We start from the raw sequence: 27,153 nt of genomic DNA, 5'->3' as shown, positions 1-27,153 counted from the left end.
TATATAAGCAGATCCTTATATGTTGAGAAATTAAAATGGATGCTTAAAAAGCTAATCTTCAGTGAAGTAGTTTAATGATCAAGAAAATGCTCAAAAGATTTTATTTATCTACTGAAACACATAAGCCATTATAGCTACTGAGGGTAAAACCAAGGCATCTCAATACTAAAGATTAATTTTTCAGCAACTCTCCTAAATTGTACCTTAAATACAATTAAGTTATGTTAGTCTATAACAAAAGTTGTGCAGACATTGTAATTATCATACCCGGGTATCTTCTTTAAAAAAAAAGTTAGCCTATAACAAAAGTTATGCAGACACTGTAATTATCATACCTGGGTATCTTCTTTAAAAAAAAAAGCTTCACAATGTCTCCATCGAAAACGATTTGTAATTCTATTAGGCTGGTGCAAAAGTAACTGCACCACCCTAATACTACATCGCCTTTTCATATAATGATGTTTTACCCACAGACTCAATGGTATTTCTAATGAGGCTTGTGCCAACCCTCCCTGTTCTCTTTAGCACTGTTGCCTTCAGCCCTCCCTGTTCCCTTGTATACCTTTCTCTCTAGGGGCTTTAGATCAAAGCTAGTGACAGCAAAAATTATTAATATGAAATTACAGGCAGTACCAATGAAATTATAATTTGAGCCAGGTGTGGTGGCTCACACCTGTAATCCCAGCACTTTGGGAGGCTAAGGTGGGTGGATCACTTGAGGCCAGGAGTTCAAGACCAGCCTGGCCAACAGGGTGAAACCCCATCTCTACTAAAAATACAAACAACTAGCTGAGTGTGGTGGTGCGTGCCTGTAGTCCCAGCCACTTAGAAGGCTGAGACAGGAGGACTGCTTGAGCCCAGGAGGTCGAGGCTTCAGTGAGCTGAGATTGCACCACTGTATGCCAGCCTGGGCAACAGAATGAGACTCTGTCTCAAAAAAAATATCCATTTGATAACCACCAAAAATAAAATCTACATGCAGTAGCTGCAAAAACGATACATATGAGGACAATTAATGCCCAATTTCTTAGCCCAAAGAATAATCATAGAAACCATTTAATTTAAATTTTTAAAATATTAACTCATGTATAGCATAAAGTTAAGAAACATAAAGGTCTATACCACTCAGTTAAACATCTACACGAGCATCTTCAAACTTGAATCTAAAGTCTCTACAACAATCTGCTGTATTTTCATTTCTGATAGCCTATAAAAACTAGGATAGCCACGCACTGAATCAGCTTAGTAACAACCTTAAAACCATGTTACTTCATTGCCCATGTTTATACTTACAATCAAATTGGCACAAAATATTACTTGTCACAGAAGTGACAGTGACCAAGTAAATGACATATCTATGTGAAATCAAAGCCAACTGACCCCATGACATGTGCTATGCAAAGGAAGGTTTCCCAGTAGTTAGAACAGAGACACATCATCATGTTCCACATGGTAATGTATATATGCCATACTTTAAAAAGAATCTATACCCTAACAGTGAGTACCATTTGCACACTGTAAGTAGTGACCCACTTTTAACAAGGCAGTATCATTCATCACATTAAACTAGTATTAATTTAGATTTTATTGCTTTGTATTATGTTTAACTTGAAACTTTCTTTTGGATGTAGAGTTCCAAAAGATTTTAAACCTAAGAAATTTACACCTGGCTTTGTTTTCCCACTAAATAACATTATGATATAATACTTTACTTATATATATTGGTATTCACAGCCTGCAAGAGTTCTTTTCTAAAATGGGCCCCAATTTACTCAAGTTTATAAAACTGACTTTTATACCTGTATAACATCCAGACAAGCTGCTATAACTCATAATATTTTGTACAATATAGGATACTATAAAACCTACAAGATGTAACATCCTGAGTCTTCTTGTGGTGATCAATCCCTTACTTGATAATCTCTCAGCATATAGTTTGTACTAAAGCTTACTAGGGTTAAAAAGAAAAAAAAAAAGAAACTGAAAAGTTCCCCTCTATTAATCATTATCATCAGATATCTTACTGAATGCCTCTTACTGGTTAAGAAAGAGGGGATTAAGAAGCACAACACACCCTCTGGCCTCCCCTTCAAGGAGCTTCCTATTTGGCTGAATGTAAAGACATGAAAAGATACCATAAGCTGACATACAACAAATTTAGAATGACTCTTGGAACTTAGCTTCCATAGGAGATGAAAGGACAAATAAGATCTTAGTTGTCTTCTGTCATCTTCAGTCTACCCTAATTACAATTTGCTTTCGGGAGGAAAGGGAAGGCAAGCTCAGTCTTAGCTACGCTGAAGTGTCATTACATCTAACTGACAAAATCCAAAAGGAAAAAAAGTAGGACTAAAGCTACATATCAAAAGAGATATAACAATTAGAGGGGAAAAGAGTCATCTTACAGAAGGTATAGCTGAATCCATGAAAATAGTGGGTGCTGCTGAAGGATGATGGAGTTAGGTCACAATCTCCAAGGAAACATCATGGGGTCAAGGGAATGTATGTAGTGTTAACCTTGGGAAAGAATAAGAATGTTTTTTTCTTTGAAATACTCAAAGCAGAGAAGTATAGGTGAAGTCACTAAGCACTGCTGAAAAGGAAAGCCTTGATTTATGAAGAAGGTAACAGGCTATAATTAGATATTGAATACAATGAAAAGAATCCACAGTGAGGATTCAACTGGAAATCAACAAGAAGTCAGTAAGGTGACTATTAAATTGTTAACAGACATGCAGTTAAAGTCAGACAAAAATTGTGATAGATACAACTATCTTGTTTTTGTGACCTCTACCAGTTCTAGAAGCAGAAAAACCAGATAATGGGGGCCCTGGGGAAAGAAGACTGGAATGGTACACAGACGAACTATTCAGTGATGAAATTCTAAAGGTGATAGCAAAAACAATATATATTTTTTAAATTTTTGTGGGTAAATAGTAGATATATATATTTATGGAATATGAAATAGTTTGACATAGGCATGAAAGAAGTAATGATTACATCAGGGTAAATAGGTATCCATCACCTCAAGCATTTATATTTTGTGTTACAATCTAAGTATACTCTTTCAGTTATTTTTAAATGTGTAATTATTGTTGACTGTAGTCACCCTGTTGTGCTATCAAATAGATCTTATTTGTTCTATTTTTTTGTACCCATTTACCATCCCCACTCACCCCACACTGAACTACCCGAACTACCCTTCCAGCCTCTGGTAATCATAATTCTATTCTCTAGCTCCATGAGTTCTATTGTTTTAATTTTTAGCTCCTATAAATAAGTGAGAATATGTGAAGTTTGTGCCTGGCTTATTTCACTTAAAATAATGACCTCCAGTTTTATCCAACGACAGGATTGCAAATGGCAGGAGCTCATTCTTTTTCACAGCTGAACTTCATTGTGTTTATGTACCATGTTTTCTTCATCCATTCATCTGCTGATGGACACCTGGGTTGCTTCCAAATCTTGGCTATTGCTAAGATAAATCTGGGTGTGCAAGAATCTCTTCCACATATTGCCTTTCTTTTGGGTATACACCTAGCAGTGGGATTGCTGGATTATATGGTAGCTCTATTTTTAGTTTTTTTGAAGAACCTTCAAACTGTCCTCCACAGTGGCTATACTAATTTACATTCCTATCAACAGTGTATGAGGGTTCCCTTTCTTTCACATCCTCACCAGCATTTTGTTATTGCCTGTCTTCTGGGGGGAAAAAAGCCATTTTAACTGGGGTGAAATGATACCTTATTGTAGTTTTGGTCCTCATTTCTCTGATGATCAGTAATGTTGAACACCTTTTCATACCTCCTTGCCATTTGTATGTCTTCTAGCAAAAGCAATGTTAAAGCAGTGGACCAGAAGGTCTACATTGGGAAATGAGACGAGCAAAACAAGAAAGTACTAAATGGCCAGGAAAAATGGAGAAGTAGAGCTCAGACCAAAATGAGAGAAGAAAAGTACAGAAGAAGTAAAGTGACAGAAGGAAGACGAAGATAAGAAAACTGCTGTTGAAGAAAACACTTTAACTTAATATTTTGCAGGTGGTTCAGCTCTCAGTAACGACACCAATGCAGTGGAGTTTAATGGCTAAAGTAGAGATAAAGTTCAATGGAAAAGGAGAACATGGCTGGGCATGGTGGCTCATGCCTATCATCTCAGCACCCTAGGAGGCTAAGGTGGGTAGATGGCTTGAGCCCAGGAGTTCAAGACCAGCCTGGCCAACATGGCAAAACCCCATCTCTACAAAAAAATACAAAAATTAGCCAGGCATGGTGGTGCAGCCTGTAGTCCCAGCTACTCAGGAGGCTGAGGTGGGAGGATCACTTGAGCAGGGGAGGCAGAGGTTGCAGTGAGCTGTTATTGTGCCACTGCACTCCAGCTTTGGCAAGGAGTGAGACTCTGTCTCAAAATTAAAAAACAAGGACATATAAATACAGTGAGATCAAGTGTTAAACTGGGAAAGTACTATGTAGTAGGAGTGTCCTCATCTATAAATGGAAGTGGGTGGGGGAATACACATCAGAGTTCTGTCAGAAATAAAAGCAAAAGAAGATAACCTAACACAGCAGCAGATATTAGGATGTTTTAAAGGTAGGTTGCTGAGATCACTGTGTCTTCTCTCCTATACCCCTGTGAAAGAGAGTTCCAACCCCATAGTGCCCAATAGATAGATAGTATGTTATACATCTCAAAATATTCAATAAACAACAATGAAAAAGCAATCTCTACATCAACCATTTGTTCATTCATTCCTTCAATTATTTCTTAACTAACATTTACTGAGCGCTACTGAATACCAGGCACTGGCAGAGGGAATGGTAGGAATAGTAGTTGTATTAGTAATGGCAACTAACATTTACCAAGTTCTTACTATAGTCAGGCATTATTTCAACCAGTTTTCATCTTACGTTAGTTTATCAAGTTCTAGCAAGTTTATATTAGTTCATTTAATCACCAAAACAACCCTATGAAATAGGTACTCTTATTATCTTCATTCTATAGATGAGGCCACTGAAACTATTCACTGAAAAAGTTGAATGTTAATAGTTAAAGAGAAGTGGTGGCTCTGGGATACAAACACAGACATTCTGGCTCTAGAGTGAAGTTCTTTACCACACTTTGCTACCTCTGAGAAGATAATCTTTTGCAGTCAAATTGATGAAGGAGACCCAGGCATTTGGATCACTTCCCCTTGACTTCCACACTGCATTTCAGTAGAAGAAAAGGCTGGCCGACTGGTGCCTCCTACATCACCTTACTGTAAATAGCAGGCATGGTGTGGGGGAATCTCTTCAGACAGTGTTTTTACTTAAACAAGATCAAACCCCCTCCCCACTCTTCCATCAATCAAGACCCTTTCATATGTGATTTCTAAAACTGTAAACCCAAGACCCTTTCACTTGTAATTTTTAAGGCTGTGAACCTAAGATTCTTTCATTTGTATTATCTAAAGTATATCTATATAAAGGCAGAGCTTCTCTTTGTTAGGTGAGCTTGGCTGTTAGACAAATTGTTGCCTTGCTCCCAGGCCATGATAAACCTCTTCCTTCCTAGCTCGGTGTCCAAGATGTCTTTTGTTCACAGCTGCTCCCGCTTCAAAATGAACATTAATTCTGCATTTCTAAATGTCCTATCTTCACTATGCACTAAGTTTAGGGGGGGAAAAAAAAAGAACTCTCATATTACATGTACTTTAAATATCAAAGCTATCAAAAGTCTAAGACTTCTCAAAGTTATCTTTTTCTCCCCATTATTCCCAAAGACATACAAGCTCTCTTTTTAGCAAAAGCTTAAAAATTCCAAAATTGGATCTAGTTAGAAACCTGAATTTATGATGTCAACATCAGCTGACAACAGATAAACAAGAAGAATATGATAAGGACTTAGTGAATCGTGCAAATACTATAGTATTCAAAGGAAAGAGATCATTTTGAACTTAGGGGATTGGGGAAGGAAAGGCCAATTGGGGGAGGGTTCATAGAAGAGGTCCTTTCTAAACTAGGCTTTGAAGGAAAGGGTGGAAGACATTTCACAGAGAAAGAACATCACACACAAGAATGTGGAGACCAGAAATGAAAAAATGTATTTGAAGGAAAGCGAGTAAGCAATAGTACTCTAGAAGGTTTATGTGGGGGTATAGAGGCAGAAATGCCTACAAGGGCAAGTGAAAACATGCCAAAGACTTGAATGTCAGTCTAATCAACCATGGGAGGGAAATCCCATCTGCCACATTCAGTCTAATATAATCATTAAAATACTTATCCTCTCCTCTTAGGCCTGGTGTGGCAGCTGAGGCAGAAGAATTGCTTAAACCCAGGAGGTAGAGGCTGCAGTGAGCCAAGACAAACCACATCTAACCAGATTTACTTTCTAGGGGACAGTAAGACTCTGTCTCAAACAAACAAACAAACAAACAAAGCTTATCCTCCTCTTATAGTATCACAAATTTGCTAAAATGATGCTATAGTCATTTATGAAATTGCCTGAATTTAAAAGAAATCTATGGAAATTACAAATTGCTTTTAAAAAGCATAACTCATAGAGTAGCTTATAGATTTCCTACTTCAATTCCATACTCATTTCTAAAAGTGAGTAATATCCTTAATAACCACATCCTTGAACAATGTTTTTTAAGCCTCTACTTGAACACTTTCAAGTGATGGAGGGTTTACCATTTTGCAGGGCCTAGGATACCCTATGACACCCATCTAATCAAATCAATTCCTGATGTAGAACAAAGAGAGAAAGGGTTATAAAACTTGTTTTTTGGCTGGGCTCGGTGGCTCAAGCCTGTAATCCCAGCACTTTGGGAGGCTGAGGCGGGTGGATCACGAGGTCAAGAGATCGAGACCGTCCTGGTCAACATGGTGAAACCCCGTCTCTACAAAAAATTAGCTGGGCATGGTGGTGTGTGCCTGTAATCCCAGCTACTCAGGAGGCTGAGGCAGGAGAATTGCCTGAACCCAGGAGGTGGAGGTTGCGGTGAACTGAGATCGCACCATTGCACTCCAGCCTGGGTAACAAGAGCGAAACTCTGTCTCAAAAAACAAAACAAACAAACTTGTTTTCTACAATTAAATCTTCTAAATTAATATTAAAAAAATCCCTATGTGCCACAAATATAAGCTGTTTCACTGGAGAATAAACAGAAGAATATCTTCAGAGTAGTAGAGCAAATATTAGTTGCATGTCACCCAGCATCTGTTTTTCCCTATTCTGACTTTGGTGCGGGTGGTGAGGTAGGATAAACACACCTTCTATCTACCAGCAATTTGTTTCTAGTGAAGCCAGTAACATTCCAGCTTCAGGGTAGAATCTATGACTGTGAAATTGTGATTCGACACAAGGCCAAAGCTAAGGTGATCAGCGCTAATTTTGTTAACCCTATTAAGGTCTAGAAAGAAGAGCCTCCTATGGACTCAGTTCCAAAAACGTGAGGCTGACATTGCTACAACCACCACCACCACCAAGGGAGAACCTATCCGAAAATGAAGCCAATGCAAAAGAAGTGGAACCTAGAAATAGAGCTGGGAGATCTGAGTCCTCATGACATGAATTACCTAGGGTTCAAACCACATCTAACCAGGTTTACTGTCTTCTTTGTGAATCAGTTTGGGTTAAGTTTTCTTTCACTACCATGCAAAAGACTACTAACTGACACATATGGTAATAGCCAAATCCTTTAAAAAGAAAATGAGGTCAAATTCTCAGCACTTACCTATTATCATGCATAATTATGTAATTTGGTTGTACTGATAACTGATTATAGATATTAAATTTTAAAAATAAATCTGGCATATTTTAACACTGAATTTCACTTTCAACACTGTCTTTTTTCTAGACAAAAATCAGTATTTTACCCTGCAGAAAGCAGGAGAAAATAAATGAGCATAACTTTACTATATATTGTAACACTGTAAAGGCAAGAATAAACAACTCAGAAATTGTAAGTTCCTATTATATCACATCACAGTTATTAAAAAAAAAAACAAACAGAAAACAGACAAAAAGAAAAGAGCAACAACTAATGAACGATCTGGAAGCCATGTAAAGACCCTTACTTGAAGCTGAAGAGTGTGTCGAAGAATTGTTTCTTCTAAGGCATGGATCCACTTCTCTCGCTCATCAGCATCACGAGCTGGAATAAAAGATTATACATTAAAAATAAAAGTTTAATTTCTATATCTCTATATTTGAAAGTATAATTTTAAAACTATAATGGCTAACAGAAAAGGTTTTTAGTTATACTATTTCCTTAATAGCTTCAGCTAGATCTATTAATATCTTTTCCAGATATGCAATCTACTTACAACAATTTATAAGAAAGGGAAAAACTGTGTTCAATAACAGCAGGCTACATAGTTCAGACCAACCTTCCCACTGAAAACAATTAGAAAAGCTGGACTGATTTTTAAAAAACAACTGGCTGAAGGTATCACAAACCAACAAGGTAGTAAAGAATTACCAAGCCAAAATCTAGAATATAAATCTTGTATTTAGGGACACTTTTCTCATGGAAGCATTGCAAATTCCAGGAGAGGAACTGCAGACTGGAAAATGCACTTAAAAGCTTGTCAGTATGTGGGGGAAGTGGGTATGTGAGACTCTACTTTCTGTTCAATTTTGCTGTGAACCTATAACTTTTTTCTTTTTTTTTTTTTTTTAAGAGACAGGGTTTCACCGTGTTGGCCAGGCTGGTCTTGAACTCCTGACCTAGTGATCCGCCCACCTTGGTCTCGAAAGTGCTGAGATTACAGGCATGAGCCACCATGCCAGGTCAAAACTTCTTTAAAAAATAAGGTCTATTTAAAAACAAAAAAACTGCCAGGCACAGTGGCTCATGCCTGTAATCCCAGCACTTTGGGAGGCCGAGGTGGAAGGATCACCTGAGGTCAGGAGTTCAAGACCAACCTGGGCAACACGGTGAAATTTCGTCTCTACTAAAAATAAAAAAATTAGCTGGCTGTGGTGGTGGGTGCCTGTAATCCCAGTTACTTAGGAAGCTGAGGCAGGAGAATCGTTTGAACCCGGGAGGTGGAGACTGCAGTGAGCCCAGATTGTGCCACTGCATTCCAGCCTGGGCAACAGAGGGAGACTCTGTCTTAAAATAAATAAATAAAAATAAAATAAACCACACAAGCCTTTTCAGGCCAAAAGTTGGAAGCCAGGGCCCACCAACAATGGGAGCTCTAGTAAACAGGCCATGTTCTGGCTGGGACCCCAAACAGCTTCTCTGTGGGATTAGTGATAAACTAGAATTAAAACAATTGCTTGGTCATATCTGTGGCCCAGAAAAATCTTGATGCTTAAAATTGATTTAAATGACCCCAGATTTTTGTGACTCCAGGTATCTACTAGCAAAAGCAAATGAAAATCTTTTCTATAGGATGATAACATCATCTTAGCTGCTAAATTAAATTTACATAAACAATTTTTAAAATACAATGTCTAGCACATAAACAAAGATAACCAAGTACACATAAATGGAGACACGTTTGGAGACAAAACCACACATAAATGAGAACCAAAAGACAACAGAAACAGATCAACAGGAGTTCGATTATTTTATAAATGTCATAGATTTTTTTCATTTTTTTTTTAGTGTTCTTTTTTTGTTTTTCACTTAGATTTATAAAACAATCAAATATAAATTCCAAAAGTGACAACTGCAATAATCAAAATGAAAAATTCAATAGATGAGTTTAACAGCAGATTAAGTGCAACTAAAGAGACAATTACAAAACTAGGAGCAGTTAGAAGGAACCCATCAGAACAAAGGACAGTAAGTCAAAGAGAGAGAAAATACAGAAGAAAGGGTAAGCAACACAGAGTATGATAAAGTGTAACACACATGTGATTGGAACCCCAGAAGAAGACAAAATAGAGCATGGCACAGAAGCACTATCTGGCTGAGAATTTTTCAAAACTGATTAAAGACATTCCAAAGTCCTAGGAATCCCAAGCAAGATAAATCAAAGAAATTCACAAGTTAGGCACATCTCAGTAAAAATTCCTGCAAACCAAAGAAATAGGAAATATCTTTAAAACAGCTAGTGAGAACAAAGAACAGATTACTTTTAAAGAAACAACAATTTAATTCAGGTAGGCTCTCAAAAGAAACAATGAGAACCAGAAGACAACAGAGTACTATATTTAATGGCTGAAAGAGAATAACTGTCAATTTAGAATTCACTGAAATATATCCTTCAGGAATTAAGATGAAATAAACTCATTTTCAGACTGACAAAACCAGAATCTGCTATCAGCAGATGCTCATTAAATAAAATTCTAACAAGTATTCTTTTCTAGACATAATGTCTGATGGAAGTTGTTACGAGCTGCACAGAATGAAGAGCAACAGAAATTATAAGTATGTGGGTAAAACTAATATTCTCTATATACAATCAGAATATTTAATAATACCTTGTGGGGTTTTTTCTGGCTCTCAGTGTCCTGTTTTTTTGTTTGTTTGTTTTGCAGTAGCATGCCTAACACAGAACATAATTATAAATACTCACTGCAAAAGAAGAGTTAGTGCTTAAGTACAAATGGGAAACACAATTCCTTTGATTTAAATAAATACTTAAACACAACTCAGGTCCTACAAGCATCTGGACTCTAGGTCTGAGCTGGAGTTTCCCAGCCTATGGGCTCACAATGATATCATGATTCTCCTACCCCCAGTAATCCAGACATGGAATCAGGTGCCAATGGGGAATGTGATCACAATGAGCCCCTTTTCTAGAGCCTACCTTAGCCCTCTATAGACATGATCTCTGGCCAGGACAAAGACAACAGGAATTTCTTGAAGGTCCATAATCTGTAATAGTTAAGTATTTTACATAATTCTCTGGGTTGACATTTCTATGGAGGAGACAGAGACACTTAGGTGACTTTCTTCAGCTCATAATACAAGACCAGTCTTGGCCCCATGCCTCTGAGGATGCTGACCATGCACCCTTGAAGAAGGCCTTGCCTCCTTCATCTTAGGAGAGCTTCTGCCAACAATCAAGGGCGCCTGTGTACATAATGTCAGCTCCTTTGCGTCTGGACTGCATCACCATCTGGCGGAATTGTGAGGAGTGGGTAGGAGAATACATGGATCACTGTCATGGCCTGGGCAATCATCCAGCTCATCATGTGGTCTGGTCGCTGTTCTTGGGGTCAGGGAGCATGCTCTTGGCTGTATCATACATGCTGAGGTAGGCTGCCAGGTACATATGGATGCCCTGCACTGAGATGCTGAAGCCCTAGGACAGGCCCTGGATCCCATCAGCCTTGATCTTCTCCAGGCAGTCTGCCAGGCCTTTAAGCTCCCACTCCGTGCCCAATTTCTCCAATGTTGGCAGCCAGATGGGTTCTGGTGAATTCCAGGAGGTAGAAGAAGCACAGTGTATAAGTACATGAAAGACCTGCTTGTACTTATCCCTAAAGGCAAAGTTGAGGGCTTGCATGGGGAAGCAGCAGATGGTGCTGCTAGGCGCCCCTCCAGGACAAATGCCTTGCTCCTTGGGGATGCAGATCTTGCAGCCCACCATGCCTTTGTACTGTGTTACCATGATCTGCTTAGTGGCATGTTGCACCTGCAGCAGTGCCTTGACCTGCTCAACTCATGTTGCTGCCCTCTTGGAGATAGTGAGGGCAAAGCCTCCATCCAGTAAGTCCTTGACAAAGGAGTGTGGCCTGTTCCATCCTGCTGGCCAGTGGCCAGCGGAGGGAGGGAAGGAGCTGCTGGCTCAGCTCTGCTGCTGCTGGGACCAAGAGCTCTGGTGGGATTTTACATAAATATATGCAAAATTAAACTGCATATAGATTGTATATACAAAACAATTGCATATGGATTAGAAAAGGGAAAATGGAATAAAAAGTTTTAAGTTTCTTACGTTGTTTGGGAAGAAGGATTCATGCTATAATATCTAATCACTAAAAGAAAAGCTTTTTAAGTGTTTAACTTCTAAAATTAATAAATCCAATAATAAAGATAATCCAGGCCGGGCGCGGTGGCTCAAGCCTGTAATCCCAGCACTTTGGGAGGCCGAGGCGGGTGGATCATGAGAGATCGAGACCATCCTGGTCAACATGGTGAAACCCCATCTCTACTAAAAATACAAAAAATTAGCTGGGCATGGTGGCACGTGCCTGTAATCCCAGCTGCTCAGGAGGCTGAGGCAGGAGAATTGCCTGAACCCAGGAGGAGGAGGTTGCAGTGAGCCGAGATCGCGCCATTGCACTCCAGCCTGGGTAACAAGAGCGAAACTCTGTCTCAAAAAAAAAAAAATAAAATAAAATAAAAATAAAAATAAAGATAATCCAAAAATTGACAAGAAAGGAGAAAAACGAAATAGAATATGTAAGGCCGAAAGAAAGATGGCAAATGGTTAAGCCTAAAAAATAAATAATTAAATGTGAGTGAAGTAAATATGCTAACTAATATAAAAAAGCTTTAAGATGTACTAAAAATACAAAAAATTAGCCAGGTGTGGTGATGCATGCCTTTGATTCCAGCTACTTGGGAGGCTGAGGTAGGAGAATCGCTTGAACCCAGAAGGCAGAGGTTGGGTGCAGTGAGCCAAAATCACACCACTGCACTCCAGCCTGGGCAACAAGAGCAAAACTCCATCTCAAAAAATAAAAATAAAAAAGATTTATAAAACTATATGATGCTTACAAGAGACATATATTATATCACTCTCATTAATCAATAAACCAAGCAAGTGAAACAATAAGGATATAGAAGATTTAAACAGTCTGATAAACTTGATTCAATGAGCATATACAGAACACTGAATACAACAAATGTAAAACAGATGTTCTTTTTAAGCAGAACACAGAATATTTCTAAAAACTGACTAAATACTGGACCCTAAAACAAGTCTCAACAAGTATCAAAGGACTAAAATAATACATTCTCTAACCATAGTGAAAATTTAAGCTAGAAAACAGTAAAAAAGAAAAAAAAATTAGAAATTCTAGGGTTTTTGATGCTCTCTGCTCATCTCATTTGACAGACAGCCGCCTCTTCTCATGCAGCACCATGGTGACTGAGACAACACAGTGAAAGTGAAGGATGGAATAAACGAATTTGGCTGTATTTGGCACCTGGTCATCAGGGCTTCTTTTAACTCTGGCAAAGTGGGTATTGTGATCAATGACCCTTTCTTTGACCTCAACTATATTGTCTACATGTTCCAGTATGATTCCACCCACGGCAAGTTCCATGGTATCATCAAGGCTGAGAATGGGAAGCTTGTCATCAAGGGCAATCCCATTATCATCTTCCAGGAGTGAGATCCCACTAAAATCAAATGGGGGTGACACTGGTGCTATGTTGTTGGGTCCATCAGCATCTTCACTACCGTGGAGAAGGCTGGGGCTCAGACGGGAGTACCAAAAGGGTCATCTCTGTCCTTTCTGATGACACCACCATGCTTGTGATGGACATGAACCAGGAGAAGTATGAAAACAGCCTCAAGATTGTCAGTAATGCCTCCTGAACCGCTAACTGATTACCCCCATCATCCAAGGTCATCCAATGACAACTCTGGCATTGTGGAAGGACTCACGACCACAGTCCATGCCATCACTGACACCCAGAAGACGTGGCTGGATGGTACCTCTGGAAAACTGTAGCATGACGACCATGAGGCTCTCAAGAATATCATCCCTACATCTACTGGGCCGCCAAGGCTGTGGGCAAGGTTATCTCCAAGATGAATGGGAAGATCATTAGCATGGTCTTCCACGTCCCCACCACCTACGTGTCAGATCTGATCTACCATCCAGAAAATCCTGTCAAGTACGATGACATTAAGGTAGTGTAGCAGGTACTGGAGGGCCCCCTCAAGGGCATCTTGGGCTATATGAGCACCTGGTTGTCTCCTCCGACTTTAAGTGTGACCCACTCTTCTACCTTCCATGATGGGGCCAGCACTGCCCTCAATGACCACTTGATGAGGCTCAATTCCTAGTAATGACAATGAAAATGAATCTGGCTACAGCAGCAGGGAGATGGACCTCATGTTCCATATGGCCTCCAAAGAGTAAGTGCCCCAAGACCAGCAGCCCCAGCAAGAGCACTAAAGGATAAGAGAGGATCTCAGCTTCTGGGGAATACCTGCTGTACTCAGCACCCCCCAACAATGAGAATCTCTTCTTGACAGTTTCCATGCCAGACCCCCTAAAGAGGGTGGGGCCTCCTTGTCATGTACCATCAATAAAGTCCCCTGTATGCAGCCAAAAAAATTAATAAATAAAAATAAAATAAAATACTGAGAGGTTTTGAAATTTAAAAATATATATATTTCTAAATAATCCATAGGCCAGGAAAAAATATCTGCACTACAAATTAGAAAACATGTAGAACTGAATAAATGAAAATATGACATACTGACATTCATCAGATACAGTTCAAGTAGTACATGAAGGGAAATTTGTAGCCTTAAATGAAAAATATACATATATACATATGCATTTTATACACAATCATTTAAACATACATTTAACAACTATATAAGTATGCATTTATATACAATTTATATATGCAAGTATATATACAACTTCTTGTTTTCAGCCTTTTTGCTTATATATAAGCAAATACATTTGCTTATAAATATATTTAAAAATTTGCATATATATATATATATATATGAAAACAACAAGAAGTTCAAAAGGAGTAGAAAAGGAAATGACAATGAACATAAATTAATGAGATAGAGGGCAAACATTCAATAGATAGGTCACTAAACCTAAGCTGGTTACCTAAAATAACTAATGAAATTGATCAGCTTCTAACAAAACTGGCAGGAGGAGGAAGGTAGGAAGACAACACAAATATGATGGCACAGGTCATTAATATCATGAATGAGAAAGAGACCACCACAACTGATGCACACATTCTTAACTCCCTAACTATAAAACTGAAAATTTTAACTAAGTGGAAAATATTTAAAGAAATACAATTTACCAAAACTACCTCAATAACAAATTTAAAAACCTAGATAGAGCTATAACTATTAGGTTGGGCCACAGGAAAGTACCCTTTTGGTAGGTCAGAAACACTCTAATATTAAAATAATTGAAAATGGGCTTGGCACAGTGGCTCACGCCTGTAATCCCAGCACTTTGGGAGGCTGAGGCAGGCAGATCACCTGAGCTCAGGAGTTTGAGACCAGCCTGGCCAACACAGTGACACCCTGCCTCTACTAAAAATACAAAAATTAGCTGGGTGTGGTGGTGTGCATCTGTAATACCAGCTGCTAGGGAGGCTGAAGCAAGAGAATCGCTTGAACTGGGAGGCGGAGATTGTGGTGAGCCAAGATTGTGCCACTGTACTCCAGCCTGGCCACAAAGTGAGACCCCGTCTCAAAAAAAATAAATAAATAAAAAATAAAAATCATCCCGCAAAGAAAAATCCAAGCCTAGAAGCCTTCACCAGAAAATTCTTATGAAAAAAAATAATGCCAATCTCTAATACAAACTCTTCTAGAGAATGGAAAAAGAGTGAACACTCCACAACTCTTTTTTAAGGCCAGAATAACTTTGATACCAATCTGACAAGACTGTTATTAGAGAAAAATTGTAGGCAAATCTAACAGAGTAACAGACATGCAAAAAATCCTCTATAAAACCATTACAATAGAATAGCACAATCTATAAACTGATGCATGACTCTTTCCTCTCCCAGCTGAATGTAATAAGAATAAAATGTGAAGTGAATGAATAACCATGACCTTAAAAAATTAATATATCATATCCAAGTTGGGTTTACTCTAGAAATACAAAGTTGGCTGAATATGTGAAAAAAATCAATCAATATCCAAGAGCATGAAAATACATATGGAACAAGGTTATTCACTATGGCATTTTTTTTTTTGTAACTTTAAAATATTAGGAAACACCCTAAATACTCATACAGCAAAGAGTGGTTGAATAAATCAAGGAGTACTATGCAGGTATCAAAAAGAATAAAAGCCAGTTCCCGTAGCACACGCCTGCAATCCCAGGAGATGGGAGGCTCACTTGAGAGACCAACCTGGACAAGACAGTGCAGTGAGACCCTATCTTTAAAAAAAGAAAAAAAAGGAATGAGGAAGATTTCTTTAGCGATTTTCAGATATACCATCAAATTTTTAAAAAGTTAAGTGTGCCTTCACTATAAGAAAAAAGGGGTATCAGAAAACATACCTGCATCTGCTTATCTGTGCAAAAGAAATATAAAGATTCTAAAGAAAACTAAAGAAATTGGTCACCTTACAAGCCATGGGTGAAAAAGGATGGGAAGCCAGGTAGAATAGGAACAGGTTAGTAAGAATTAAGGAGGCAGTGACACTCCGAATATATCTTTTTGTATAATATTCAGCCTCTCAGAACCATAATGTTTCACATAATTGAACCTCAATGCCATAGAGTGAATGTTTGTGTTACTCCAAAATTCCTATGTTGAAATCCTAACCTTCAATGTGATGGCATTCGGAGGTGAGACTTGTGGGAGGTAATTAGGTCATGAGGGTGGAACCCTTTTTAATGTAACGAGGCACCTCAGAGAGCTGTCTCACTCTCCTTCCAACACATGAGGATATAAGGACAGGAAGTTGATTGTGCAACCTGGAAGAAAGCTTTCACCAAAAGCTGACCATGCTGGCATCCTGATCGAAACTTCCAGCCTCCAGAACAATGAGAAATAAATGTTTGCTGTTACTTAATCTATGGTAATTTGTTACCATAACTAACTAAAACATGAAGTAACTTTGAAAAAGTTTTTTGACTATGTAGTGAAAGAATAAGCAAAAGAAGAAGAAGAAGGAGGAGGAGGAGGAGGAGGAGGAAAAGGGAGGGAGGGAGGGAGGAGGAAGAAAACCACATACAAATACAATACTCTAGTAAATCTGATTTTCATAGGAGTACAGGTTAGCAAGTCTGTAACTACAAACAAGTGAATATATTATAGATAATGAGAACCAGGTTTCTCACTATCAGAGAAAAAAAATTAGAAATACAGAAAGGAAGAAGGATAGAATAAACCTTCTGATGTTGAACTACAATTGGAGGTTTCAGCATGAACTCATGATTTTAGGTAAATAAATTCACAGAGAACTAGACTGTAACCCATAGAATATAATAAATACCCATGCATCCAATATTGATATAAAAATAATTAAATAAGTAAATTAATAGGAGAGATGGGACATCTCCTCCTTTAGAAGAATTACGATGAATAAGTGTAGAAGGACTGAGAAAAATTTAAAATCACCATTAGACCAACACCACAGCAATAATTACTTGAGGCAAGATCCACTGACGGCACAGTGATGGCTAAAATCAGTGGGCAAAAGTGAGGAGAAACAGGAAATTGGCATAGTCTCAAAGGATCTCCCCCAAGAGAATAAAGTTATCTCCCCCAAATGAATAAATAATAATTTTATAATAGAAAAATCTGGTAGACACTATCTTAATCAGGTGATCAAGGTTAACGTCACCAGTAATAAGATTAATTGACATCCTATACCTCCCAATACAATCCACTGAGAAGGAAATGGCATCATTTTTGTGGTATTCTTGCCAAAAATATATAATTTCAATCGAATCACGAGAACATATCAGATAAATCCAAAATGAGGGACATTCTACAAAATAACTGACCAATACTCAGAAAAAATGTCAAGGTCATGAAAGATAAAAAAACAAAGAACTACTACAATTAAAAGCAATGTGGCATCCTGGATTGAATCCTGGAAAAGAAAAGGAGCATTAGAGGAAAAATTCAAATGAGCTCTGCAGTTTAGTTAAAAGTGCTGTACCAAGCTACACAATGGGAAAGTCCAACATAGGGAGTCAGAACCCAAGGGAAGGAAGGAAGGGGTCCACACTGCAGTGAACAGGCTCTGCCTGGCACAAGATTTCCAAGGCTGAATGGAGCGATAGTGACATTTATAAAGGGAGGTGGATGATTGGAAAATAATTCCATACAGAAGGATTGATCAAATAAGTAAATACAAAAAAGAGAGTTTTTATCACTTTTGAAAAATGGAGTTAAATATGTTAAGGGAAAACACAGAATTATTTCTGTGTGATAGACTGTAACTGGAAGTATCAGCATGACCTCATAATGGTTTTCAGTATACATGTAGATAAATACATATGGAAAAAATATGAACGTGGATATACACATGTATACACACACACACACAGACACATACACACACACCTATTTATGTAACATTCATATGTTTCTTAGCTCTCAGAGGGCCTGGGAGCCATAACACTCCATAAGCAGTAACTACACCTAGCACTAGGTATTGATTTCTAAATATCATTTTCATTAGAAGAAACCAGCACTCCCTGGAAAAACAGTTGATTCCAGAACTAGGACAAAGAAGGTATAAAATGAGCCTGGAATGTCTTTTTGTGCCAGAAAGTAGGAAACACTTAAAGAATGACAGGGGCATGTTAAAAGAACACAGAAGTCAGCTTAAATAGGATTCCTCTGGCCAAATTGAGGACAAATTGAGCATCAAAATAAATAATGAGATTTGTGTTTGTAAAGGTGAATGCAGGGAAAACTTCTGAGGCAAGGAAATTAAAGCTGAGTTTTAAAACTGAGTAGAAATTAGAGGCAAAGGTATGTGACAGTATATGTGTGTGTCTGGGTGAGAGAGAGAGAGAGAGAGAGAAAGAGAGAGAAGTAGGGGTATGTGGAAAAGAAGGGGGCACTGACAGGGAAGACATTCCGGGTAAAATAAAAAATAAAAAAACAGACTCAGCAAACGGGAGCAAATTACTATATAGGAGCAGGAGCAGGACATCTTTTGAAGATGGAGCTTTGCTACTTTTTTCTAGTATTAACTTTAACAAGCCACTTGCATTTTCTAAATACGCATTTTTGTGCTGTTTTATGATAGTCTTGAAAATGAATATTCATTTTGCACCTTAAAATTGGAAGGTGAACTACATTCTCCCTTCCAGCTGAAAATTCAAGAGTCAGTACTATTCTGACTAATCTAATCCACCTTCTCCCATTCTCCTAGCATGTCAGTAAATAAACCTCTACTTAAAAGGATCTAATAGAAAAAAGAGCTTTGTGTCTATGAAGCGCCAGAAATGTCTGGCTATTATTCAATCATAACAGATTGGTCATATGAGAAATAAAAATACAGTAATGATATACACAATTCACAAACCACCTGCAGAGGCAGCTCTCTAGAAATAAAACTAAAGCTCTACTAACTCTGAGTGAATCCCTGCCAAAAAGGCCCTAACTTAAAGAGTTAGTTAAAACATTTTGAGTACTATAGTATTTTTACCAAATACATAGACAAGTTAACTCTTCTTCCCCCCCGCCTTTTTTTTTTTAGGACGGAGTTTTGCTCTTGTTACCCAGGCTGGAGTGCAATGGCGCGATCTCGGCTCACCGCAACCTCCGCCTCCTGGGTTCAGGCAATTCTCCTGCCTCAGCCTCCTGAGTAGCTGGGATTACAGGCACGCGCCACCATGCCCAGCTAATTTTTTGTATTTTTAGTAGAGACGGGGTTTCACCATGTTGACCAGGATGTGTTATTTGTACATTCAGTTTACCTACAGAATTTCTTCTTTAGCATCTACCACTTCTATTCATTATATTTTCAAGCTTGTTTTCCATCCTCTAAGACAGTGGGCTCCAAATTTTGTTTGACTATGACCCAAAACGTACATTTTATAACATCGCACATATGTGTACACACACATATGCAGATAAACTGGAACATTTATTTCATAAAAGAGTGCTCGCTCTTAATTGATGCTTTTCTCTCTGTTGTAATTTGGTTTTTAAAAATGTCGACTTGGGTCCACTAAATAGACCTTTATAATCCACTAACAGACTGCAATCCACAGTTTGGAAAACACTACTGTAAGCCACCGCAATGTCCCATAAAGCTATTGCTTTTTAGTATCTCTTAAGCTGCAAAGTGTTAAGGCCAAGAGGGCTGACTCTTGGGTCCAAATCCTGGTCTGACATGTAGCTTTGACCTTATTCATGCTGACCTTGGGCAGAATGAATACTTAAATTCTCTAAGCTTTACTTTTCTCTTCTGTAATCTAAGGATGACAATATTACCTATGGGAATGGTGATAGTACCTAGACTTTATAAGATTGTGAGATTTAAATGAGATCATTAATCTGTACAATATTTACCACAATGCCTGATATATATGAAAATATCAATATGTTATTATTATCACATGTTCTATTAATCCAACAGAGAAAACAAGTTCTACTAATCTAGAGAACAATTTGCCAGAGAAAATTAGTAGAGAAGAGATTACTAGTAATTCCTAATTCCCTATAATGCCTGGCTTATATGGAAACAATGTAAGATGCACAGAGGAAAACAGTATTTGTCTAATATGTAAAATACATTTTTCAGGATATTAAAATCTTTGCTCATTTATTACATATCTAATCACATTTTCTATATTATATATATTTGAATAAGAACATGAAGTCATTCAAAAGATTTAACTCTTCCAGTGTAACTCTCACAATCTAAACTACAAGAAGTAGCTTTTAGGACAACTTTCCAGAACTCCTATACCTTACCATTCCCGATCCACTGCTTAGGAATCTGTCCTCCTAAAGTCATATCTTCTCCTTTAAGACACAAACAGCTATGAATATATTACTGCCTGTATGCAAAAGGAACTGGCTATTTGTCTGTTCTGCAATTTAATTAAAAAAATTAACCTCTATAATCAGGAAGGCCTCCTTTTCTCTGAAAGTTATTGTGAAATTAAAACATTACACAAAAACCACATTTACAAGATTAACTGCTGAAACACTGCTCAGATAGCTACTGAACCCCAATACCTATGAGGTACTATGTTTGGGATATGAGCAAAGATAAAAACAATTCATGATCTCAAGTAATTAACAGTCTCCTGAAAAGCACAATAAATTAGTTGGGTAGTATATCGTTTAGTGAGGTATTATATTCACCCATCTATTTTCTCACTCTGTTGCCCAGGCTGGAGAGCAGGGGCAGCAGGATCATAGTTTATTACAACCTCAAATTCCTGGGCTCAAGTGATCTTCCTGCTTCAACCTCCCAAGTAGTTAGGACCACAGGCAAAGGCCACTATGCCCAGTTAATTATTTATTCTTTTAGAGATAGTGGGGTGGGGTCTTGCTATGTTGCTCAGCTGGTCTTGAACTCTTGGCCTCAAGGAATCCTCTTGCCTAAGCCTCCCAAGTAGCTGGAATTACAGGCATGAGCCGCAGTGCTCAGCTATCTTCATCCATTCTATTAGCCTCTGTCAACTAAGAAAAAACAAAACAGGGACAGGAGAGCTTTTAAAGAATTAACGTTAGTTTTATTTAGAAGTCTTTCTGAGGACTGTTACCTAGCAGAGTCTTTAAGAGAATTTTTGGGCTGGGCTCACACCTGTAATCCCAGCACTCTGGGAGGCCGAGGCAGGCAGATCATGAGGTCAAGAGATCAAGACCATCCTGGCCAACACAGTGAAACTTCGTCTCTACTAAATATGCAAAAAAATTAGCTGGGCATGGTGGCACGCGCCTGTGGTCCTAGCTACTCAGGAGGCTGAGGCAGAAGAATCACTTGAACCCAGGAGGCGGAGGTTGCAGTGAGTCGAGATTGCACGACTGCACTCCAGCCTGGTCACAGAGCATGACTCCGTCTCAAAAAAAAAAAGAATTTTTGTTAGCCTGTTCCAAAGTAGGATTTTAGACCACAGTTTACCTATTGACGGTGGCAGTTCTGTATGTGCTTAGAAGTTAAATTAGAGCAAAATCTGATGAAAATTTGGATGTAACGGTATTATATATCATGGGCCATAATTGCTAACCTTGTTGGACATCATCTCATGTGCAGAAAGAGGCAACAACTAGGGTCACTGAACTTGCCTTTTCTAAAAATGCAGTGATTTACGTTAGAGACATGGGAAACTGTGTTCTACCTTATTTACTGTCTTCAGGGCTTTTTGTTTTTTTGGAGGACTGTGCTCAGTCACTGAGTCAGGGTCTTTGTGAAATTTTGTTGGCAAGGGATTTTGTGAAATTCTGCTGGCAAGTAGAATAAGCAAACATTCTCATTTTCTTACATTTGCTGCTTTGTCTCACACCTCTAATATCATTGCTTATTAAAATTCTATTCACTCTTCTGGGCTATGCTAAAATGTCACCTTCTCCATATATGTAGCTCATGATAAAAGCACCTGCTCTCTCCTTCCTTAAATTTATTCAAACATTCCAATGCTCAGACAATATAAAAATATATACACCATGTACCAGTCATTGTCTGAGACATTAGGGACACAAATTGGAGCAGTGGTTTAGAGCTCTAGTCTAGCAGTAATCAGGCTCCAAATCTACCTTCCCAGTTTTAAGTCCCAACATACTCTTCCATAAATCACTACACTTCTGTTAGACTGTTTTTACTGCTCATATGACACAATTCCCTGCTTCTGTTCACATTGTTCCCTCAGCTGGAATGCCTGAACCCCATCTATAATTGTAAATAATAAAAGCCAAATCAATAGAGCATTTAATTTGTGTCAGCATGGTTTGAAGCACATAACATGCATTAACTAAATTTTCACAACAATTACATGAGATAGGTATTATTGTTATTATCCTTATTTTCTAGAATAAGGAAAAGAAAAAAGTTTAGTATTTCACAACGACATGGCACCTAAAAAGCAGTGACGAGAATGGAGTCTCTAGGCATCAAACACCCCTAGTTCTGTTAAATAAACTCACCCCATCCCATGCTGGTTTTGCTGAACAAAGTCCTTCTTAAGGAATGACAACATAAACTTTTCCACAGTTTGGAGATATTGTAGGAAACAGAAAGAATGAACGCCAGAAACTCTGGTCAGGAAACCTGGGTTCAAGTGGGGTTAATATCACCAACTACCTCTGGTTCCACTGTGAAAATCAAGGGAAATAAGATATGTAACAACACTAGGAATCCAATGAGATCAGGGGGTCCTTAGCGCAAAACTATTTTCGTATTAATATTAAAACAGCCTGTATTTGTCATCTTTGCAATGATAATGTTAGAGAAATGGTGGTAAAACTGCTGGCACATGAGCAACAATCAAGGCAATGGCAACAAACGGAACTGGTAGTCACTAAATTCTTCACCACTACATGCTTGCAGGAAAAAATAAAACATTCCTATTTCTTTTAAGAATGCCCTTGAAGAAAGGCATTAAACATTATCAAATTTCGACCCTTGAGTAAATATTGTTTAATATTCTCTGTGACAAATGGGAAGTACACATAAAGTACTTGTGCTACATATTAAAGTGTGATGGTTATCTCAAGGAAAAGCATTTGTGCAAATGTCTGAGTTGTGAACTAATGGGTTCTTTATTAATAGGATATCATTTTTACTACAAAGAGCAATTGACAAACTAAATTATTGACTCTCGGGTATTTGGCAAACATTTCCCTGAAGATGAATGAAGTCTGCCACTTCAAAAAATTGACAGTATTTGTTGACAATTATAAAATTCAAGCCTGTAGGCAAACATTAGAATTTTGGAAAACATGTATTCACCAGCCACCATGACTTTGACAGATTCTGAAAACTTGAAGCCTTTTCTGATGAGTCTGGAGCAGTATCAACAAATGTTATTTTTTTATGTTATAAAATGAAATGTGTCAATATCTGGAAGATCCATATAATTCAGTAAATAATATTTTCAAAAAACCAGTGCATGATGTTACAAATTCATACAAAGCATAAGAGATCCATTCAAGGTACCACACAGACCAATGGATTTTAATGTGATAAAGTATTTTTGTGTATCAATGTCACTAATACAATTTCAGATTTCACACTGCAACCAAACTGTAAGTAACTATCACTTAAACTTCAGTGAAGTAGCAAAGAATATTCACAGTTATCTAAAAAGGTGATTAAAATATTTCTCCCTTTTCTAACTATGTATCTGTTGAGGCTACATGTTCATACACTTCAGTGCGAATAATACATCATAATAAATTGAATGCATAAGCAGAAATGAGAATCCAGCTATCTTCTGTGAAAGAGAAATACAAAAATCTAACATGATGTCATTCTTCCATTTGTTTGGGAAAATTATTATTTTCTCATGAATGTTAGTATAATGGGCTTCTTATTGCTATTTTTAAATAAGTTTGTTTTAAAAATCCCTCAGTTTTAATTTCTAACCTGGGAAATATTAATAAATATAATCCACATAAACAAAAATTCCTTAAAATCCTTAAATAACGTTAAAAAGTATACAAGGATCATCAGACCATAAACTGGGAACTACTGGCATATAATATATGTGATATCTTACTTGATTCTTCCTCCACTAGAATGTGAGCTCCTAGAAAGCAGAAGCTTGTCAGCCTTATTCATTGCTGTATCTCTAGATTTTGCAAAGTGCCTTGCACATTTTAGTGTCTTGCTCATTATGTATCTGTGGGTAGTTACACTACAAATAGCAGGATGGATGCTGAATACAAATATTCTGCTTAGATAATTAGGTGGCTCAAAATATAACTGACTATAATAGAAACAAGTTGGGACATGTTGAGTAGTCAGATGGTATTTTTTTTTTTAGAATTAAAAATTAGCTCATGAATTCAACCTAAGATGGTATTTTTTAAAAAGGTAAAAAAGAAGTGAGGAGAGAGGATGACCAGTTCACATGATTAAGTCTAAAGTAATCTAAGCCCATGCTTTGATATCCAGGAACTTTGAGTCATTATTATTATTATTATTTTTTGAGATGGAGTTTCGCTCTTGTTACCCAGGCTGGAGTGCAATGGCACGATCTCAGCTCACCGCAACCTCTACCTCCTGCATTCAGGCAATTCTCCTGTCTCAGCCACCTGAGTAGCTGGGATTACAGGCAAGCGCCACCATGCCCAGCTAATTTTTTGTATTTTTAAGAGATAGGGTTTCACCATGTTGACCAGGATGGTCTCAATCTGTTGACCTTGTGATCCACCCGCCTCAGCCTCCCAAAGTGTGAGTCATTATTTAAATAAACTGCTATCATAATAAGAACAGAGGTGAGATCAGATTAGAAAGATCTGTGTGCCTTACCTTGTATATGCTTCTATCAAAGCATCTATAACACTATAATGTCCCAATTTGTTTACAATTTTTTCCCTTCCCTCGTCCTGAGGTTTGGGATGAAAGGTGATCTATATTTTCTTCTTTTTTCTCTCTGTTTTAAAGACAGAGTCTTAAAAAAAGACTGTGTTGCCCAGGCTGGAATGCAGTGGTGACAACATGGCTCGCAGCAACCTTGACGTCCTGGGCTCAATCGATCCCCTGCCTTTTAAGTGGCTGCAACCACAGGCAAGTGCCATGCTGGTTTAATTTTTTTTTTTTTTTTTTTTTTTTTCATAAAAAACCCTGTTGTAGAAACAGGGTCTTGCTATGTTGTCCAGGCTGGTCTTGAACTCCTGGGCTCAACCTATCCTCCTACTTCCCAAAGTATAATTACAGGCATGAGCCATCACACTTGGCCTGATCCGTATTTTCTTAATTTTCAGAGCCTGTCATTTTCTTAGCAACTAATTGGTAGTCATAATTATAAGGCAAGTGATAATTTGTCATCTTTTCAAATGCTACCTTCTCAATGAACTCTTCTAACCAGCACAGACTAAAACTTGGCCCCCTAACCCAGCATTCCCAATTCCTTTTATACTGCACTACCTTTTTCTTTTCTCTATTGTACTTATCCCTTCTAACATATACAGTCATGCATACACTGCAATAATGACATTTCAGTCAAAGACAGACTGCAGGCTAGTGCAGTGGCTCACTCTTGTAATCCCATCACTTTGGGAGGGCAAGGTAGGAGGGATCACTTAAGCCCAGGAGATCAAGGCTGCAGTTTGTCATGGTCATGCCACTGCACTTCAGCCTAAGTGACAGAGCAAGACCCTGCTTCAAAAAAAAAAAAAAGAAAGGAAAGAAAGAGAAAGGAAGGAAGAAAGAAAGGTAAGGAGAGAAGGAAGAAGGGAGAGGGGGAGTGGTGGAGGGAGGGTTTGCATACCTGACAGTGGTCCTGTAAGACTATAATTCCTATTGCCTAGTGACATAGCCATCCTGATGCTGTCCTAACTTTGTGGTGATGCTGGTCTAAACCTACTGCTCTGTCAGTCATATAAAAGTATAGCACGTACAATCATGTGTGGTACATAATGATTGATAATGATAACAAATGAGATGTGACTGGTTTATGTACTTACTATACTATACTCTTTTAACGTTATTTTACTTTATTATTTATTTATTTTCGACAAGGTCTCACTCTGTTGCCCAGGTTAGAGTGCAGTGACACAATCACAGCTCACTGCAGCAGCCCTGACCTCCCAGGCTCACGTGATCCTCCTACCTCAGCCTCCTGAGTAGCTGAGAATACAAGGTGCATGCTATCATGCCTGGTTAATTTTTAAAAATTATTTGTATATACAGGGTCTTGCTATGTTGCCCAGGCTGGTCTTAAACTTGTGGACTCAAGCAGTCCTCCTGTCTGGCCTCACAAAGTGCTGCAATTTTAAGTGTAAACCACTGCACACCCGGCCTTCTTATTGTTTTAGACTGTATGCTTTCTATTTATTTATTTATTTTTTAAAGCTGTAAAACAGCCTTAGGCAAGTCCTTCAGGAGGTATTCCAGTAGCATGTATTGTTATCATAGCAGATGATAGCTCCATGCCTATTATTGCCTCTGAAGACCTTATAGTAGGACAAGATGTGGAGGCAGAAGACAGTGATATTAATATTCCTGACCCTGTGTAGGTCTAGGCTCATATGTGTGTTTGTTTCTTCGTTTTTTCAAAAAAACCTTAAAATACATTCTTAAAAAATCTTAAATAAAAAAAAGCCTAAGAGAATAAGGATGTAAAGAAAATATTTTTGTACACCTATACAATATATTTGTATTTTAAGCTAAGTGTTATTACAAAAGAGACATGAGGTTAAACAAATTAAAAAGTTTATCCAGCAAAAATAGTCACAGCAAGCTAAGGTTAATAATTTATTATCAAAGAAAGAAAAAAATTTTAAATAAATCTAGTAAAACCTAAGTGTACCGTGTTTACAAAGTCTACAGCAGTACACAGTAATGTTCAAGGCCTTCACATTCACTCACCAATCACTTACTG

General features: G+C 37.9%; 1 protein-coding gene across 38 annotated transcripts in view; it reads right to left on the bottom strand.

Moving 5' to 3' along the window:
• OSBPL9 (oxysterol binding protein like 9) overlaps positions 1–27,153 on the bottom strand; it is a 185,664-nt gene that overhangs the window by 74,162 nt on the left and 84,349 nt on the right. For all 38 annotated transcript variants that reach the window (XM_009001204.5, XM_054236220.2, XM_002750813.5 and 35 more), the window contains one exon: positions 8,061–8,137. In XM_009001204.5, coding sequence (XP_008999452.2) covers positions 8,061–8,137 — 77 coding nt within the window. The remainder of the gene's footprint in view (positions 1–8,060; positions 8,138–27,153) is intronic.

The sequence above is a fragment of the Callithrix jacchus genome, chromosome 7 (genome assembly GCF_049354715.1).
Source record: "Callithrix jacchus isolate 240 chromosome 7, calJac240_pri, whole genome shotgun sequence".
NCBI lineage: Eukaryota > Metazoa > Chordata > Mammalia > Primates > Cebidae > Callithrix > Callithrix jacchus.
Note: the sequence above shows the minus strand (reverse complement) of the source record. Positions and strands in the feature narration are given on the sequence as shown.